Here is a 20,563-nt window from a genome sequence, read left to right as displayed (position 1 = left end):
TTGATAGCGGGAATGATAATAGTGGAATAAAATAATGGGGCAGCGCTTGAGTAATAAGTGTGTTATAAAATCCATTTGATTAAGAATGTATGGTTATATATAGTCTTTGATAGAATGCTGAACATCTAGTGACTATGATCTGCTATAATAAACTTCAAGAAAATGAATTTCCTCATGTTTTGGTTTTATGTGATATTTTCTAGCATATCTCTATTTTCACTAGCGCAAAAGCCATTGCGCGTTAACGCAATCGTTTTCTTGCTTCATTTTTATACGATAATCAAACCATACTGCAAATTTTTATATATGGTACACCAAGCAAAACTACAAGCCTTTCGGGATATGTTGTACCATATTTTTCTCTTTTTAACTAACAATATTTTCTTAATATATATTCAGTCAATGTACTAATCTATTTTATTATTAAAATGATTACCCCGTTGATTCTAATTCTAACGGCTGAGATTAAAAGATCAGAAGGTTATGTAAAATATACAGAACGTACAAGAACTCCCATCATTGACACATGCATGTTGAGTCCAACATGGATACGTCCAAAACTGGACCTATTAGAAAGGAAAACATGTAAGCTATAATAAAAGGTCTCAAATATTTCAAATAAAGAATTAGTACTCAAAACAAATTTTATACAGTAAAAAGGTCATAAAAAGGCCACGCTAAAATCTAAAAACAAAGCAGGAAATTAAACAAATTAACTGTGTGTTTCAGTGGCGGACGGAAAGAAGTACGCGCCACTGACGATTACTACTTGTTGTGGGCAATGTTTTGTTGCCCGACACTAGAAATGTTGCCAAACGGCTAACCTGGGATCAAAGAACCAGTGGTGGGTGGCAACTCCCGTTCACCACTGGTTTATAAATTTTAGTGGCAGGTACATTTTTCTACTCGCCACTGCTCATAGGACGAAATGTCAGTGCTGGGGCATAGACTACGCCCGCCACTAATGTGACGATACTTATAGTTCCTTTTCCAGTAGTTTTAAAATCCTAAGAATACCATGTTGTTATTATTAGAGAACCACCTAGGAAACCCTTGATCTCAAACCAGATCAAGAATAATGCCTCCATATCCAGCAAGACATTGCCAATGTGAACCACGCCGCCGGCGCTGGCAAGTTAACCACCGATGCTTGTCAGTTTAATTAGGAGCGTTCCCTTTCCTTACAAATTAGGAGTATACATGCCCTGAGCCTAGCTCTTGTATGCTTTTTTTTTGCTTAATTTGGAGTGTCCCTTTCCTGACAAATTATGGAAGCCTTGAATTTTGTGATATATTTGACATTTTTATGCAAAACGCTATCTTTGAATATAGCACGCTATAAGTTGTATAGTATTTCGAGAAGGGCGGCGCTAAATCTTGTATCACGCTATTTTTTCCATTGACGTATAACCAATTGCTCTGACGGTTGCCGGCTGACTAAGACCATATCAAGGTAGAAAGTATAGTGTTAAATCTAGTCCAAAGTAGGAGTGAAGATGATTATTTCGGTAAGTATAAATTTCTTTTTTCGTAGCTATTAATACAGGGCTATGATAGAACGATATACTCTATATTTTTTGCCATTTTTTCCCTGGCGTGCAGTTAATATATAGGTCTATGTTTGATAATGCATTTATAGGCCAGGCTAGTAATTAGATGTAGCAAATTAATACGTACTCTGGCGCGCAATGCCCCGACCTCGCCGCGTTTCTGCAAAATATACGGTATTAATGCCGAGCAATAAATGCCGCGCGAGCCTCGTTTCCTTTGCCCGTTTCTTTCGATCCTCCGTCAATCGCTTCTCCTCCGGCTGCCTCCTCGCGCTTCTCTCCTCCCACGCATCACCGAAGAACCATCGACCTAATGGCCGACGCCGTCGTTGTCAACGCCGTGCCCTCTGCGGACGACGCCCAGGAGCACCCCGTCGCCGCGCCGGCCCCCGCCCCTGCTGCTGACGATGGGAAAGGGAAGGCACCCGCCGCCGACGACGACAAAGGAAAAGGCAAGGTGCAGCCCTGGGAGGGGCGCCCGTGCGTGGTGCTTGCCCTCCAGGCGGCGACGGCGCCGGCGCTGGTGAAACCCAAGCGCAAGAGACGCCGCCAGGCCATCCCCGCCCCTGCACCGGCCGCCAACAGAGTGAGGTTGGAGTCCCGAGAGGTCCACGTCGCGGTACATGCGCTCCCGACGACGCGGGTGCCCCCGCCTGTCTCCGAGAACCACCTGGTGAGTCGCCTCCTCTCCCTTGCTGGATCCTGCATCGTGCGTGGATCCTCCTACCTAGCTCTCCATCCTCTAGCTAGCCGCCTCCCTTATTTGGAAGTAATTAACCATCCACTAATGATTTAGCACTAATGATCCTTCTGGTGATCCTAATCTACAGTTGTCCTTAATGAATTGCCTGATGCGTATGTATTCTTGGCTTGCCTAATCGCTTGAGATTTGATCTTGATGCTAAGCAGCCGGGCAACATTCCGCGGAGGCACGCCGGGTATAGACATACATCGGGGTGCGACGCATGCGCGTTAGGTATGTACTTCATACTGTTACTTATTTATTTGTTTTTGTTCGCCAAGCGCACGTACCGCGTGCACGGGAACACCAGCACACGAGTCTCCTCGTGATCTATTAGTAGATTGTTTGCTTTAGGGAAGTGCATGGATGAACCCGGATATATATGAACCCATTTTAGAAAACACATTTTGAAATGTCAAAAAAATCTGAAAAAAGATGTGCGCGGACATCTCCATATTCTATGTGTGTGCAGAAAGTTTCACGGAAAAACAACTTTTTTGTAGCCTGTGCAAAAAAGACAAAATATTATGCCGCGAAACGCTATTCAGGAGCACTAAAATTTGTCCTTTTTACGGAGACAAAATAAAAATACCGTTTTTTACAAAACTTTGTGCCGTAGACATACTTTTGCGAACATGTATGCACAAAATTTTGTTTAGAATTTTTGAACATTACAAAACGCGTTAAAAGTACATCTATCTATTATTTATAAAAACTACTTGAAGGGATCACCAGAATAAAGATAATTAGTTTAGAAAATCCCACAATAATTAGGAACATCCGACCTTTAATTCGATTTGCCTATTTCCAATCAAAAAAGTATAACCGTTGGATATACGTAACAGGTGGGACCGTAACATGAGAAAAGGAAAAGCAACCTGTCACGTTCACAAAAGGTTGGACCATCCCACGCATGAAAAAAAAACCTGAGCAAGAAAAGAAAATGGATCGGACCACTCCCCCCCCCCCCCCCCCCCAACCCCCAAAAAAAACTGAGCGATTAGGACATCCCAAAAAAATAAAATTTAGGCCTACATGTAAAAATTGAGCGATACAAAAATGAGCAAACAGACCATCCAAAAAAAACTCTAAGCGACCAGACTATCCCATAAAAAAATTGAGCGATTAGGTCATCCAAAAAATGAAAACATAGGTGTGAGTGATCAGACCATCGCAACAAAAAACAAAGTGACAAAACTATTCCAAAAAAATGACCGATCAGGCCATCTCAAAAAGTAAAAACTTAGGTGTACTAGTAAAAACTGAGCGATAAAATAATGAGCGATCAGATCATGAAAAAACTCAACGACCAGGCTATAAAGAAACTGAGCGATTAGCCATCCCAAAAAATAAAAAATTGACATACAGGTTGTACCATCACACAAGCAATTGGAACATCCAAAATAAAAAAAACAGACGCGTACAGGGTAAAATTTCTCGGCAAGCAAACATGGCCAAACACTCCAGATGCTTCCAAAAACACACACTATCCTGTACATTGATGCAATCTTGCCGAACAAATTTGAGCGATCCCACAACAAAAACATGACCGGTAAAATAAAGAGCAACCAGACCATCCGAAAAACCGAGCGATTAGGCTATTCCCAAAGAGAACAAAGATGTACATGTTGTAACATCCCACAAGCCATTGGCCCATCCAAAGTAAAAAAAATTACACATACAGTGTAAGATCTCTCGGCAACCAAACATGGCCAACTCTCAAAATACTTTGAGAAAACACACTATTCTGTACATAGATGCAATCTGTCCCAACACATCCAAACACTGACCGATAATATGCAAGGATTTGATTCTCCAAACAGAAATATCTCTCGGCAACCAAACATGGCCAAACTCTCAAAATACTTTCAAAAAACACACCGAGTACAACTTCTACGTCATCTTCCTCTGACAAACAACAGTTCAGGTGAACCAAAGATTTCAGAAAATTTTCAAGTTTTTTATTGTACTGTTCACTCGAGCTCATATGAGCTAGAGCTGAGAAGGCTATACTACCGCATACATAGATGCAATCCCTGGAATAGATTCTCGCCGATAAACATAGGTGCTATCTCTCGAAACCAATCCAAACTCTCATCGGTAATATATAGAGATTCGATCACTCCAAAAAGATTATCTCTCTACACAACCAAATCTCATGTTCGATAGATATATATAAAATCCCTCGGCATCCAAGAAACCTCTCTTTCCATCGTGCAATATTATAGAGTACAACTTCTACAACAATCTCTCCATACAAATACAAATTCTCACCGATAAACATAGACGTAATCTCTCCAAACAAATCCAAACAGTCACTAACAATATATGGGGTTCGATCTCTCCAAAAAAATATCTCTCCATTGTGCAAAAATCCTCTCTTTCAATTGTGCAAGATTTTAGAAAACAACACGTACATCATCTTCCTCTAGCAAACAACACTTCGGTTGAACTTCCTCCACCCAGTGTCATTCAACATTGTATATCAACCAAAGTGCTCGGTTATGCAATGGTACAAGGATGAATATTTTTAACTTGGAAGAAGATTCATCGAAGCACACAGATAATAACTGAAACTCATGTGGGAGAAAGTCTATGTTGCAAAAATAGTCACCTCACCGACTAAATCAAACATTGCCATTTTTTGTAAAAAGGAGACAATATCATATATTAGTTTGCTTTGCTATGACTATCAACAAAAGCCAGGGTCAATCTATAAACAAGGTAGGACTATATCTACCTGTTTTTTCACACATGAATAGCTATAGGCCAGATAATGGTAAATAATGAAGGTAGCAATGAGGATGATGTGGTCAAGACTATATATATAATTAGTTCACTTCAAAATTTCCAATAAAATCCGACTTGATATGGCAGGTAGAATATGATGTACTACCGTGCCAAAGTATTTCAAACATACATCAACAGGTGGAAATACATCATTACTACCAAACATCAACAATCTATTTTATGTGATTCTTTATTCTACAAGATTATTATTTAATGGAAACAAATACTGAGAGCGTCAAGACATTTTCATATTGCATATGTACAATGCAATCATACCTATTTCTCATATTCTTCTATTATATATTAATTTTTCTTTGTGAAATATTGCAAAAAAATACAAACCAATTGTGAGAGCATTGGGACATTGTTATATTATGTTAATTTGAAGTCTATATTTGGTTCTACGAGACAACCAACCTCAATGCAGTGAATCAAGAAAGTAAGTTGACGGGAGCTATCCGGTAGCATCAATTATTCAGTGAGCAGAGAGAATTAGGAAAGGCGAATGGGATCGGGGACAACGAACATTCTCACTATGTGAAAGTAGGAGTAAGGGAAAGAACAACCAAGAAGTCAACCAGACTATAGAATGGGAAAGTGAAGAATCATACTGATGGGATCCATCAAACAAATGACTTTTTGTAAATGCACCTTGGTACTATCAGTACACATTATGCCAAATATATCAAGGTTTAGTAATAAGAAAAAAGTTTGCACTCTCAGTGTCTACCCTTGATACTGCTGAAAAATATGTAAGAAAATTTGATAAAAAATTATATAAGAAAAAGAGTTGGTATGTCTAGCAAACTATATAAATTCAACATATAAGCCTCCCTTGGTTCTAACAGGTCCACGTCTATGGAACCAAATACCAACCAACAAAGTTTTCATGGAAATGTATATACTATATACATAAATTAAATTAATTTCAATACAAGATTACTAAATGAACATGCCAACTTTGTATGCCGGTAGAAACTCAACCTATGACTACACGAAAACAAATCATAACTATTGAATTTCTGTTTACAGAAAAAACTAACCAACATGACAAAAATGTCAGCAAAAAAATAAAATTGTAATTTTAAGAATGTTTTCAATCATAATACTATAGTTGGTACGGCAAGCATAATCAGCAAGTAAAGAATTACGAGACAACACATCTATTTATGTACCAATAAAAACCCAAACTTACCAAAGATGAAACTATGTTCGCAAAATTAATCCTTATATTTGAAACTGTCACTGCATTTGGTTTATGATTGCCTTTGATAAATCAAGTAATATATTCTGAACATTCCACTTCATAAAATCCTAGCCCGCGCATCGAGCGGGCCGCTTTGCTAGTTTTTAAAAAACGGGTTCATATGTACCCATGTGTAGGACGTGCTGACCCGTTTGCTTTACCACTACAGTACTAGCAAGTGCGTGTCTTCTTTTTTGGAGAAAAACTTCCGGTCTATTCATTAACTGTCTATGCATGCATCCCTCGCCCTTCGGTTCAAATAAACAGGCCGTTTATGTCATTCGTTAGTTGTCTCGTTCGGAGGAATGTGATCCGAGGGACAAGGTGCCATGCAATGTTAATTAAACTACTCCACGTGGAGAAGAGAGAGGCCGTACCATGTGTGGAGGTGTGAGGACAATGACGACGTGAGCACGACGATGACGTGGAGGCTTCGGTGCCGCTCCGTTGCTCTGCTGCTCCGACCAGATCCGCCGCTCCGCTGCTCCAGCGCCGCTCCAGATCCGCTCGGGGGCCGCTCCACATCCACGCCCCTGTAGCCCAGATGCGCTTTGGCGCCGCTACACATCCACACCTCTGTCGCAGAGAAGCTCGTCGCCGGCGCAAAAAGAATCCATTTTTTTGACCTACAGGGTGTGAGTGAAGGCGGGGTGGCGGGGAGAAAGGGACAGTGGAAGAGGCCGGCGACGGGGAGAGGAAGAGCCCGGCGATGAGGAGATGGAAAAGACGGCCACGAGAAAAGGGAGTGGCCCTCCACGGAGAGAAGAGGCCGGCGACAAGAAGAGGAAGAGTTCGGCGATGAAGAGGAGAGGGAGAGACAACGAGGGAAGGGGATTCTGGAGGAAGAGCGAGCGAGTAGATCAGGTGGGAGGGTAAAATTGGAAAGTGAGAAAATTTTGCAACGTGACAGAATTTGAACTGGGTTTGCCCAGCGACAAGTATTTCTGTGCAGATGAAGTACCAGTCAAGGCGTGAAAGTACTATGCATACGACATTTTGTCATCCGGTTATTATAAAATACTTAATCCAACGTATGGGCTGCAGTTTCCAATAAGCATGGATGTAGGTGCCTTATTGTAACGATGTGGAGTCTGATGCTTACCATGTAAACAGTCTGATCTGCCTCGTCATCCCTTCGCGCCGCTCGCGATTAAGGTGGGAAAATACCTAGTGTATCGCTCACGGAGAGAGAGAGAGAGAGAGAGAGAGAGAGAGAGAGAGAGAGAGAGAGAGAGCATGGGTGACGCTCAGGGTCGCGCCAACCACGGCGACTGGAGGGGTGGGAAACAAGCAATGGGAAAGAGAAGATGTGGGGAGAAAAAAACGTGCCGTTGAGGAAGTGTGTGAATGGATAAGGGCGATGTGAAGAGCAAATCTCATAACGATCCAACGCTCGGCATGCGAGGGATTGGTCGATCAGGATCATCTCCCAATTACTTTGTTCTGTTACAGGCAAGCCATTACCTTTCTTATGGAAAAAATATCAAAATGTTCTTTGCATCTTTGTTATGATTGGGTAACCTTGTGAACTTGCCCAAATCTCACTGCTCGGCTAACACGCTGCCCCAACTAGCACGGTCCCAACTCACTGTTCGAAAAATGTGATTTTTCTATTTTTGTACTTTCCACTATAGGAAGCAATCCGTTTCTTGCAATTTTAAAAAGATGCACTACTACTAACTTTCAGAAAATAACAACTAGGTTTCAACTTTCTAGAATTTGAACTTCCACCTTACGTAAACTTTCAGCTTTCCAAATTTGAAACTACCAAAATTTTGTGAATTTTAAACTTTTGAGTCATTTCAACATTCAAAATTGCTAATTCAACTTCCGAGTTTGAAATTTCAAAATTTTAAACTTTGTGTAATGTTGAACTTACAACATTATGGAAAGCTTACAAAAGAAAAACGTTGAAAAACAAAAACACACACATTGGTGGGGCCAAATAGCAAAAAAGCAAGGGATAAGAATTAGGTTCCTGTCCCCCTCCCCCTACTCATCCCGCACATGCGGATGCGCTGTCCAGCAAATGGAATATGCAGTACGCCCACTCCTTGACAAAACTTGTCCACTCCCTATGTCGGAATGCTTTGTGCCATGCCGACCACGACCATGAGCGGATTCCGGAGGATGTAATTTCATTTGTATCATAGAGGGCTACCATTGCCATCTTCTTCTATATGTTTGGTTACTATTATGATATGCTACATTATTTTGCATTGAGCCATGCTACTTTGCTTCTGTGTTTGGAACCCTTTTAAGGCGTGTTTTAGTTATCTTGCTGGTGTGCCCGTTATTACCTACCAAATATTTTTCATGACATAATAAGTGTGAATCTGGATATATTGTGTGGATAATATTTTGGTAGTTATGTGTTAACGTGTCCTAACATTCTTCGGCATGTCCACATGACAATCAGTTCATGTGCCTTCCTGGCACGTCACGGCTGGTGTGATGTGCCACCTCGAATAGGCCCATTCTACATGGTGCTTCTCACTCTATAGATCATGTCTCTCATGCCACATACTCTGCTCTTCTCTATCCCTCCCTCTGCCCCTCCTCCTCTCCCTTTCATGAAAAACATTATCTTCCGGTAGCGCCGACACTACTCTGGAAAGCCATCCTATAAGGACGGGCCCAACAATGCCCATTAGTGAGTGGTTCATCGGCCATTCACTAATTTCTAGTTAGTGGAGAGTAACAAACCACTTCTGGTCATGCGGTCGTCAATCGAGATTAAAACAAAACCTAGGGAATTGGCCAAGGACTGGAAGAGAGACATGACCTGTCAACAATTTGTCCTGGTATGTGTCATCGCCATCCTCTTGTGTCATTAATTATAGTGTTTGATACGGATCCATGGCCTCAATATCGTGGTTGTTTAGCCTCTACTCCTGGATTCTAATCTTCGTGTGATTAATGGTGTGTTGTTCAGAGAAGGCATGGAACAGGGGTCTTGACAAAGAAAAAGAAAACTAGGGAAACACTCAAAGAATACTAGAATCGGGGTATCTCGATGGAGAGGGATGCCCACCAGAAGCAACACCCTCGACCTGTAATCACTGACCTGGGCGACTTTGTGGTCAATGCAAAAGTTAATACCGTCGTCATCTAGGTGGCAAAGCAAGGGTGGAATAGCAAGCTCCACCTCCTCGGCCAGCTCATGGAGCTATTGGAGATGATGACCTGCTGGTTTCCACAGATTTGACAACATTGAGGAGCTGGAGGGGTGACTCAAGGTGAATTCTTCAGAGGTGTTATCTGTGGAGAAGAGAGAGAAAAGGGCATGATGCGGCGAGCAATCAACACAGGGAGTGCAGATGTATGTCTATGGAAATAGGTCGAGTTAGACAAATGTAATGGTGGCTAGATAAGGAATTAGTTTTACTAGGAATGTATTTTTTTACTTATCAGTCGGGGCTAGGCTTTTCTTGGGTCATGATTTCAATGAAGGGACAATGATGTAGGCACTGATAGGATACATTTTTGGTCCATCACCGGTGTCCTCCGTCGTCGATAACAATGCATCTGCGATGGGCCACATATTTGGCCCATCACTAGTACATATTTTCATTCAATATGGATTGTTCCTTCTAGTCACCATTGGCGGCAATCCCATTGTCCATTATTGTTAAGTGCACTTTTTCCGTTTCGTTAGTGATGACCGATCATGAGATGGGTATAGTAGTGTAGTGCACCATAGTTTCTTTGATATCATGACCAAGTTGTCCTATGCCTAGGGACATATCAATCATCCCTAACCCATATTCCACTCAGATCTTGTTTTTGATGAATAATTAGATCTAGAACAATGCCTTTATTTCATTAGTTCCAAGCACTGAATACCTTGAATATTATCACTAATGTGACTACAACTAGTTTATAATGAAGACGATATGTGGGATATTGATTTGTATTCCTTACAAACATCAGTTTTATCATCGATGTTATATGCTACCAAAGCTCTTACAATTGTGTCTTAGTGTGATTGACTGCCTATCTCTCAACTTGAGAGAGAGAGAGAGAGTTGGTATATTGCCTCATGTTCACATTGGCCACTCAAAATGGAATTTCTAATCATTTTTCCATAACTATATTCATATGTGGGTTGTTTGAGCTAAAATTCCATCTAGTCAACTTTGTGCAACGTCAATGTCAGAGCTACATCTTAGGGTACGCGAGAAGACAATAGGTCAAGAATCATGTTGGCCCATGAGACAATATATCATTTATGTTGTTCGCCATGGGTGATGGCGCCGTGGGTCGTATGAGAGAAGGTGGGGGCGCATGTTTGGATTCCAAATGAGTTGAAGAGTTAGAATTGGATGATCGACGAAAAGGGTGAAATAATTAACATGACTAAGTGTTGGAGGGACACAAGATATGGAGGTCACCAACTGGATGAATGTGAATGGTGGCTATGTAACCGATCACGGGAGTTTGATCTTTCATGTAATTCAAACTCACATCCTAAATGGGCATTGGGCTTCATGCGGCTACTAATTCATGGTCAAGCTAAGTGATCTATGTTGCAAAGGTCGGAGGACATGGAGCGAATAGTTGTCAATATGGCTCCACACATTTAAATTAAGGGTTACAATATGCAAGACAGAGAAGGTGATCTCTAGGTATCCTATCTAGTAAAGCTCATAAAGATAGGAGACACCAAAATTAAAGGATAATTATTTGTGCATCAAATGGAGGATTTTAACATACATCAACTATCCTTCATATAATTCAAACCCACATCCTACATGGGAAATGGGGTTCATTGCGGCTACTACTTCATGGTCAAGCTAACTAGTCTATGTTGCAAAGGCCGGAGGAAGATGACATGGAGTGAAAAGTTGTCAATGCCTTTGTATCAGATTCAATTGTCAAGAAACATATGTCTTCACATGGGTTTCTTAATTGATTATGTAGTAGTTCAAATTGATTATATATGCCACTATGTAATCTTCCTTTCACACTTTGTGTCCACCTTTTAGCGAGGCACAAATTTGTTACTTCTCTAAACTAATATCGTTGTGCCCATTTGTTTGAACAAGATAATGGAAAGGGAACTAATATCATTCTCTATATTTAGATGAACATAAGTGGAGTCCAGGATATCATAAACCTTCAATATTACCGATAATTTTCGAACCAGGGGTCAAGCTCCATCCACCCCGTGCATCATCTATGGTCACATATGGTGTATTGCCTACTCTAAACCAAATGAGTATTTCATAATGACACGTGCCAGTGGGGACGAATGGTATGGCTTGTTATCTCAAGGAGAGACTACATGCCCTAATAATCGACATTATGAAATTACCTACCTTCTATCGAAAGTCTAACCCAAGTCATTGAAGATGCGACATTGCAATTCTACAATTCCAAGTAGTCGGTATTAGACCATTGAATGTACCCTATGTTGTAAATTTGATAATGACATGTACAAAAAAAGAGGAGTGATTTGGCATTTCATGTCAAGGAGACACGGTAATCCCAAACAATCAGACATTGCGAACATAACTGCCTCCGTAGCCCCAAACCCAAATTGAAAGACGTGCCTTCAAATTCCACCTCAATGCTATCTCTAGGTCCTTAATGTAAGGTACTAAAATGTGCCCCATATATATGGCGAATTTGATAATCACATGTACTAATGGGGAGAAGCGAGGTGGCACTTTGTGTCAAGGATAGACGATGTGCCCAAGTAACTGTATTTGTACTAAGTGCCTCCATCGAGTCGAGCACAAGTTGGCATAGATGTGACAATTCAATTCCACCACTAGGATATCTGCATGTCATCTATATTACAAAACCAAATGTGCGCCCATATAGTAACTTGATATATTGAATGCATTTTGCTAAGGTTTTGTATACCAATTACTGTAAGGGTAATGTCTCACACATCAGCCACCCTTATGGGAAGGATAACCATTTTGAATTTAGTGTCGAGTTTACCTTGCCAATTTTGGCAACCGGAATCTGTGATGGATTCAACCAACCATTTATGGTTGGTGTGTTATTTATGTCCATGTATATCTTGCCAAGTTGAATCTGAATTGGCTTCTTTGAGACACTCATGCCAATATTATGAGTTTACAGGAAAGCTAATTATTTGCATTGGAATAAGCCGAACTCATGGCCTAAGAGATACTTGTACAACCAGTTGAGTTGGACCATTCAATGGGTATGTCGTCTCTTGAATTCATGATGTTAACCGGTAGTTCCCTAAAAGCTTTAGCTGGTGAAGAAGCTTGTACAATATATTTCAACACACCCCTCATGTCTAGGCTCTTCTGAAGCCTAGATGAGCCTAGTCGTGGGATTGATGTAGGATATTTATTAATAGTGCATTTACTAGGTCCTGAAGTTGAGTCCTCTTTTCCTTGTACCATATCAATTTCCCACCACACGTCGTACCTTTGTCGTTTTATTTTTTCCCTTATATTCTGGGTGACAGTTTGACAATAGATTTAACTGACAAAATATAATTTACATGTAACAAAAATAATATCATTGGTAACTTCTTTCAAATATGAATCACTTCTTTCAAATATGAATCTATCAGCATAATTTTTATGACATATAACTTATATTTTGCTAATCAAATAAAAGGTCAAAGTTTAGCTCAAAATATAAAGGGGACTAATTAAACTGGACAGAGGTAGTAACTAGTAAACTTAAAGCGGGTGACCAATTGTGGCCAGTATATTTAAAGAGTCACCTCACGTCCATCATTTAGGGGCGTATAATGCCCTGGGTCGACAACAAACTTTATCGTATGTACTTAAATTCTAATGAAAATTTATAATTGAGTAGCAATTTTGTATGTCAAAGATATTTCGCCAATGAAAATAAGGGCTCAAATGCTACTAGTTGGCCCTGATAAAATAAAATGGGCTAGGTAGGAATCTTGAACCAAAGCACACACAACCAATCACTCAAGTTGTCTTTTTCCTCCCATGTTGGTTCCTCTGCGGTTCGACATGGGCAGTTACAAGGACAACAGATTATCTTCACACACCAAGTAGAGCGAGGGATCAAATCCAATAAAGCACCACATACCCCCTTTGATATTCCAATTTGAATGTCCATATGGTACAATGAGTTGTATCAGGGAAGATTACCACATATCATATACATTAATGAATTGGTTATCATGCATACAAGGACAAAAGACTATTTCTTCAGAGAAAATTATTCTGACAATATGTTGTCCTTTTGTGTAAAAACAATATTTGTCTTTCTTATGTTATAAGCAGTTTGAAATATATATTTTGAAGAAGTGTTAGCAATCAGCTACTGATAGGTGCTACTTTTTTCTTTTTCTTAGGGGATTTTATTATTGCCTTATCAATCATTTTATTCATGGCATAACTGGATACTCTTGGGACAAGAATTGTTGACCTTGCTGGTTGCTGCCAGTTGATATGTTTTCACACTGGAGATCACATACGCGTAGTAATGTTTTCTTATAGGGCCGGCATATATTGTTCCAACTCTGCACTTGCGCTTAGTTGTCCATCTAAATTTGGTGTCTTCCTTAGTATATGTTTGTTGTGGATGCATTTATCTCAGAGCTAAGGTATACTCCGTTAGCTAAGTTTAATCATAGACTGATGTGCTTACCATGTTATGAAAATTAGAAAGCTCTGTACTTACCAAAATGAAGTTACGGAAGCCGAGACTGTGAAATACACATCATGCGGTACGCCACAAACCGAAGGGTCTCAGTTATTTCCAACTTTTGAGCCATGCTACAACGTGTTCATCTTAGAATTATCTAATACGTCTAGCGAGGTTATTTTCATAGGTTGGTAGTACGAGTGTTTGATTGCTAGGGGTAGGACTAGGTATCACTTTGTAGCGGCTGGGGGTACAGGTGGGGAAACTAGTCAAGTTTTTCTTTTCCGAAAAGTTTGTTCATGTCTACATCTTTACTTCTTTTCGATGTAAAGCGTTGTAGTATTTCATCTCATCTGACATTGAACTATACTTGCAGAGCAAGCGCACGGTGGAAGACACTACATTAAGCCAAGAGGAAGGCCCAGACCACGCCGTGCTCCTCGTTGCGAGCTTGAGTTTGGACGGTGGTGATTCATCTAAAGGTTAAGGTGTTTGCCGTGGATACTGAATAAGGAGTCTGGCAAACAATTAGTAATAATATGGATAAAACATTGCCATGTTTGCAATAGCATTACAAAACATGATGTTGACATTTTGATGTCCATTGCTGTTCTCGTTATGTTTCTCGTGGTGGCTTGCTGATTCGCAGTTTCGTACTTGAAACTATTGTTTTGTTTTGGTAAATGCTGTGTGTCAATGCTCCTGCAGGTTTGCACTGAATGTGTCATTGCTTGAAACTTGAGGGCTGGAAGTTGCGAACTTGCAATTTAAATTTGTAATTCAGCACAGAACTTAATAAACGCTTTCCAAGACCATTCGACGTAGGACGTCACTTTTTCTGGACCAAGTCCTGAACTCATGTTAGGTACGTCTGAAGTTCCTTCTGATGTTGGGTAACCACTGCATATTCTTCTTCCAAAGTCGTATGTCCCCATACGCGACGTCTACACTCGTTCCCATCATATATCTCAAACATCCGCGAATGTGAGAGGTTGGACAGGAGGACGGCAACGAAGGCAGCACAGACTCAATTCATGCAAATTACAATGTACTTCTTCAAGCATGCAGGATTGCTCATCACTATTTGTAAGTGAAGCGTACATCCCAAGATGTACGTTCATATCTGCTACCGATAAGTGAAGCGCACGTCCCAAGATGTACGTTCGTATCTGCTACCGATGAGACGAAGAACCTGTGATGCAATGCTGTGGTCGGTGTCGTTTGTCTCCTGCCGCACCTAAAAAAGCCTCACCACCAACCTAGAGAGTATCTCGGTTCCTCTGTGCTACTCCGGCCACACATATACGGGCGCAGGGGCAAATATGACATCAAGGGGCCCGACATATCAAATTTTGAAATATTTGGATTACAAAACACTACTGGAGTCCGCTTATTTGCCAAATAACTACAATACTCCACGAAGGCCGCTTTACACTCGGCAAAGACTTTGTGGAGTGTTGCACTCGGCAAAAGGTGCTCGGCATGCACCCTTCAGGAAAAGCGGGGTTTGACGAGTTCCTTTTCTTGGGCACTTCTTGCCGAGTGTCAAATGGGGCTGCTCGGCAAAATAAAATGCCTAACGTTCAGCTAACGGATACGGTGCTTGTCAGGTGGTAGTATGTTTGTCAAGTTCGAGCCCAACTCGGCAAAGATACTTAGCTGAATTAAAATAAAATGGACACTGACTTTGGCAGCCATTATCTAAATCTAGACGCCAGTGGGGCGTGGTGCAACTTGTCCTGGACCTCCTGGCGCGTACACCACGCGGGCGCCCCAACGACGGTGCGGTCACGCCTCTTGGGGGTGGTTGCCAACGATGGCAGAGGCAGCGGACCACCACTACGGTTGCTCTTAAACATAGTCGCCCTTCAACGCGCTATCCACCCTGGTGGTGTGACCTCCTACGGCGGTGGCTCCCCATATCTTTGCTGCTCTAGTAGCTTGTAACCTCCTCGTTGACTATGCTTGTAGCGTGCCGTGGAGCACCAAAGCCCTCTGATAAGCAGCTCGCGTGAGGCGCGTGTATGGGAAGCCCTAATTAGGCCATGGCCTCTGCTCCTAGGAGCGAGGGGCATCGTGCGGCCAGCTAGTTGGGCAATCCTCACCGTGTTTTGCTGCGGGGGAGGAACGCAGCCGCGGCGATATGGGGTGGAGAGAGAGAGAGAGAGAGAGAGAGAGAGAGAGGACGCTTGTGGTCGCGCCATCCATGCCGCCTCGATGGGAGGAGGGGAACAAGCAATGGGAGAGACCAGACTGTTGGGGCTAGACCCTAAACACTAGCTAGCCCTAGCTCGTGCTCTCTCTCTCTCTATATATATATATATATATATATATATACATATGTATATATATGTATATATATATGTATATGTATATATATATGTATATATATATGCCTAGACACACACCAGATACTGGCCATACATGACCTGGACATGCCCGCCACAGACCCGGCGAGGCCCAGATCAGTATCCAACACGCCCAGCGCACGCACACACACGCTTTGGACATGCCCGCCGTGGCTTATTACCGAACAGTCACCCCCTAAGCCACGGCCTATAGCAGCGTTGGCCCGACGTCGTCGACCTCCCTGAAGAGTGCTTGCTCCGCCGCCTCTGCCTTCCCCGCTTCGTACAGCCGCGCCAGAACTGCCCTCGCTGGCCGCAATTGTAGCAGTGACAGCGCCGCTTCCCTCCGCCGCCTGATGCCATGCTGCCACCACCATCGTCGTCGTAGTCAAAGCTGCCACCTCCCTGAGGCCGTCGCGCCGCCCACTGTGCCGTAGTGAGCATGAGCTGGTTGCCGCTACCTCCACCATTGTCCTGGCTGCACCGCCGCGTCAGCTCCTCGAACATCTTCAGCCGTCCGAGCGCCTCCTCGAATGGCATCGAGTTGACACCGCAAAAATTGCTTAATGCCAGGCACCACAGCGAACAGCTGGTCCGGCACCATATCGAGCAGCTTCTTCACCATGGCAGCATCACCGAGCGTCGCCCCGAACCCCGCGTACCTTGTCGCTATGCCGCCTATCCTTCCGGCGTACGTGTCCAACTCCTCGCCACCTCCCATTTGAGGCCAATCAAACTCGCTGCGTAGGATGGAGAGAGGCGCCGCCTTCACATGATCCATGCCGATGAACCGTACCTTGAGGCTGTACCATACCTCCCTCGCTGTCGTCTTCGTCAACACCTCATCAACATGTCCTCCGATAGCGCCCTAAAGAGCAACGCTCATGCCGCCTTGCTCTTTTTGGCGTCTATCACCGTGCCGTCCGCCGAGACACCACCCCCACAGCCCCTGGGCATCAAGGATTACCTCCACCTTGATCGCCCAGGAGGTGTACGTAGTTCACCGGTATCAGCTGCAGGATCGGCAGCGACATCGCGCCACCGCCTCCGGCGCCGTACGAGACAAGGGACATGGCCGCCGGCAGGATCTTCTCGAAGCTCTGATGCCAAATGTTGGTGCTAGACCCTAAACCCTAGCTAGCCCTAGCTCGCCCTCTGTGTGTGTGTGTGTGTGTGTGCACACCTCTCTCTTTGCTTGGCTCGAACCGAGGAAGAAGAAGGACAGGGACACGGTGTTCTGATGCACGAACACCCTTTTTTTCTTCCCGAGCTCAAACTCTGGTCACCATAGAGATTACAATGATCAGCACATGGCTTTTATACCTGGGCCTGCGCTGGGCACGCTCCGCCCAGCCGGACACTTCGATACCCAGCCGGACGCCCCGAACACCCTTTTATATCCAGCCGGATGACCCAATTGGCCCGCTACGTCCGCGGCCACCACGCACATGGACACGCACGGCTCGTGGCGAGCCCGCTATGATCACACGCACCCCGCGATCCCCTAACCGACTAGACCTAGTCCTACACACGCCCGTTGGATGCGCACACACATGCAAACCACGAGCTACTACACACACGCCATACACTGCCCATACTAGTCGGATGCTCCCCAGACTATGCCTAGAAACACAGCAGATACTGGGCATACATGCCCTGGACACGCCCCATTCAGTGCCCGACACACCCAGCGCGCGCACACACACGGTCTGGACATGCCCGCCGTGGCTTATTACCCAACACAGACATGGGGAGATGACGTGCGGTTTAGAAGGCACGTGAATGGAAAAGGGCAACATGAAGAACATCGCGCGCGGACGGAGTGATAGTAAAAGAGGGCACAAATCTTGTAATGATCCAACACTCGGCATGTGACCGGCATGATGCGGGATTGGTCGATCAGGATTATTTCTGAATTACTTCATTGCTTTTGGGTTGGACCATTACCTTTCGTATCCAAACAGTATTAAAATGTTATTTGCATCTTTGCTAACATTAAGTAGCCTTTAGAACTTGCAAAAATGTAAATCAACAAATATGAAAGGGGAAAACCTACCCCCCCCCCCCTCCACACACACACACACACACACGAGCGTTGTCCGAACTGATTGCTCGGAAAATGAGAAGTTCCTACTTGTGTACTTTCCATTTTTTGAAGCAATCCTTTTCTAGCAATTTTGAAAAGATGGGGTGCTAACTTTCTAAAAATATCGACCACGTGTCAACTTTCTAGAATTTGAACTTCCAACTTTTGGTAACTTTATGCTTTCAATATTTGAAACTTCCAAATTTTTGCTTTTTTAAACATTTGAGCCATTTGAACTTTCAAGATATTGACCTTACATAATTATGGAAAATTACACAAGAAACAGGTTAAAAAAGGGAAACACACACACACACACGCTCGTGGGGCCTGATAGAAAAAGGAAGAAGAGATAAGACTTACTCCCTCCGTTCCTAAATACTTGTCTTTCTAGGCATTTCAAATGACTATCACATACGGATGTATGTAGACATATTTTAGAGTGTAGATTCACTCATTTTACTCCGTATGTAGTCACTTGTTGAAATGCCTAGAAAGTCAAGTATTTAGGAACGGAGGGAGTAGGTTACATTCCCCTTCCCCTACTCATCCCGTACATGTGGATGCCCTCTCTAGCGAATGGGAAACCCGGTTGCCCCCTCCCCCCCCCCCCCCCACACACACGCACACAACATCGACAAAACTTATCGACTCCCTTTGTCGGAACGCTCCTTGCTCGTGTCGACCACGACCAGGGGCGGTAGTCGGACGATTGAAATAATTGGTACCATAGGAGGAATAGCATTGCCATCTTCAGCTATATGTTGGGTTACCTTTTTTTGCGAGAAAACTTTCAATCTATTCATCTTCTATCATGGTAGTACAACGAACACTAGAAATAATAAAAATTACATCTAGATCCGTAGACCACCTAGCGACGACTACAATCACTGAAGCGAGCCGAAGGCGTGCCGCCATCATCACCCCACCCTCGCCGGAGTCGGGCACAACTTGTTGTAGTAGACAGTCGGGAAGTCATCGTGCTAAGGCCCCGTAGGACCAGTGCACCAGAACAGCAACCGCCGCTGATGAAGAATAACGTAGATCGAAAGGATCCAACCTGAAGACACACGAACATAGACGAACCACAACCAGATCCGAGCAAATCCACCGAGGATAGATCCACCCGAGACATACCTCCACACGCCCACCAACGATGCTAGACGCACCACCGGAACGGGGACTAGGCGGGGAGACCTTTATTCCATCTTCAGGGAGCCGCTGCCTTCTCGTCTTCCCGAGTAGGACATAAAGCCTAACAAATCTTGAATGGACGACTAACAACGGAGCCCTCCCGCCGGTCCTTGACAGGATCCACCGCGCCCCCATGGCCCTAGGGCCACCGGAGATGAGGCGGACCTGCGGCGGAGCCGGCGAGATGCACGAACCTTAGCTTTTCTTGGAGGAGGAGGCGGCGGCTGGAAAGAGGTATATGTTGGGTTACCTACGGTGACATTTTACATTATTTTGCATCGAGCTATGCTACGCTGCATTTAAGTTTGGAACCTTTTGAGGCAAGTTTTAGTATTCTTGCTAGTTTGTGTGTTATTAATACCTAGTAAATTTGTTTAATGATATGTGTGTGTGTGTGTAATGTGTGTGTGTGTGTGTGTGATTGTGTGTGTAAAGTGTAGAGTATATTTGCTAGTTGTGTATTAATGTGTCCTATCACTATTTGATATATCTACATCACAAGCCACTCATGTGTGTTGTAGGGACGTCACGGTTGGTTTGATGTGCGCTCCATGCATAGAGCCCCTCTTCGCATGCCATAGACTCTTCTCCTATCTCCCCATCGCCTCCTCCCTATCTATATCTCTATCACATGACACACATTATACTGCTGACACTACTCTAGCAATCCATCATCTAAAGACGGTACCAAAAACACCCCTCAATGAGTGAGGCGTTGCCCATTCACTAGTCTCCAGTTAGTGGAGAGTAACAAACCACTTTCGGTCATGTACCCACCAATGGTGATTAAAACAAAACCCAATAAATAGGGCCAAGGACTGGGAAAGATACATGACCTATCAACAATGTATCCTCGTACAGGTCCTCACCATCCCCTTATGTCAGTTTTCATAGCGTCTGATAGGGATCCATGGCCTCGATATCTTTGGTTCTTTAGCCACTACTCCTCGATTCTGCTCTTCCTCGATGGGATTCATGGTGTGTTGTTTA

General features: G+C 43.4%; 1 protein-coding gene across 1 annotated transcript; it reads left to right on the top strand.

The window, feature by feature from the left end:
- Nucleotides 1–1,802: 1,802 nt before the first annotated feature.
- LOC120968439 (uncharacterized) lies at nucleotides 1,803–14,651 on the top strand. Its single transcript, XM_045231161.1, has 3 exons — nucleotides 1,803–2,223; nucleotides 2,460–2,526; nucleotides 14,325–14,651. Exons 1-3 carry the CDS (start codon nucleotides 1,864–1,866, stop codon nucleotides 14,417–14,419), a joined length of 522 nt encoding a protein of 173 aa, XP_045087096.1. The 5' UTR covers nucleotides 1,803–1,863; the 3' UTR covers nucleotides 14,420–14,651.
- Nucleotides 14,652–20,563: the final 5,912 nt, after the last annotated feature.

Source organism: Aegilops tauschii, chromosome 7, assembly GCF_002575655.3.
Source record: "Aegilops tauschii subsp. strangulata cultivar AL8/78 chromosome 7, Aet v6.0, whole genome shotgun sequence".
Taxonomy (NCBI): Eukaryota; Viridiplantae; Streptophyta; class Magnoliopsida; order Poales; family Poaceae; genus Aegilops; species Aegilops tauschii.
The sequence above is the reverse complement of the archived record's forward strand: the minus strand, read 5'-3'. Positions and strand labels throughout refer to the sequence as shown.

Coding starts and splice junctions, on each gene's coding strand:
- LOC120968439 (XM_045231161.1), top strand. CDS start 1,864: ATGGCCGACGCCGTCGTTGTCAACGCCGTGCCCTCTGCGGACGACGCC. Junction 2,224..2,459: donor CTGTCTCCGAGAACCACCTG/GTGAGTCGCCTC, acceptor GATGCTAAGCAG/CCGGGCAACATTCCGCGGAG. Junction 2,527..14,324: donor GTGCGACGCATGCGCGTTAG/GTATGTACTTCA, acceptor CTATACTTGCAG/AGCAAGCGCACGGTGGAAGA.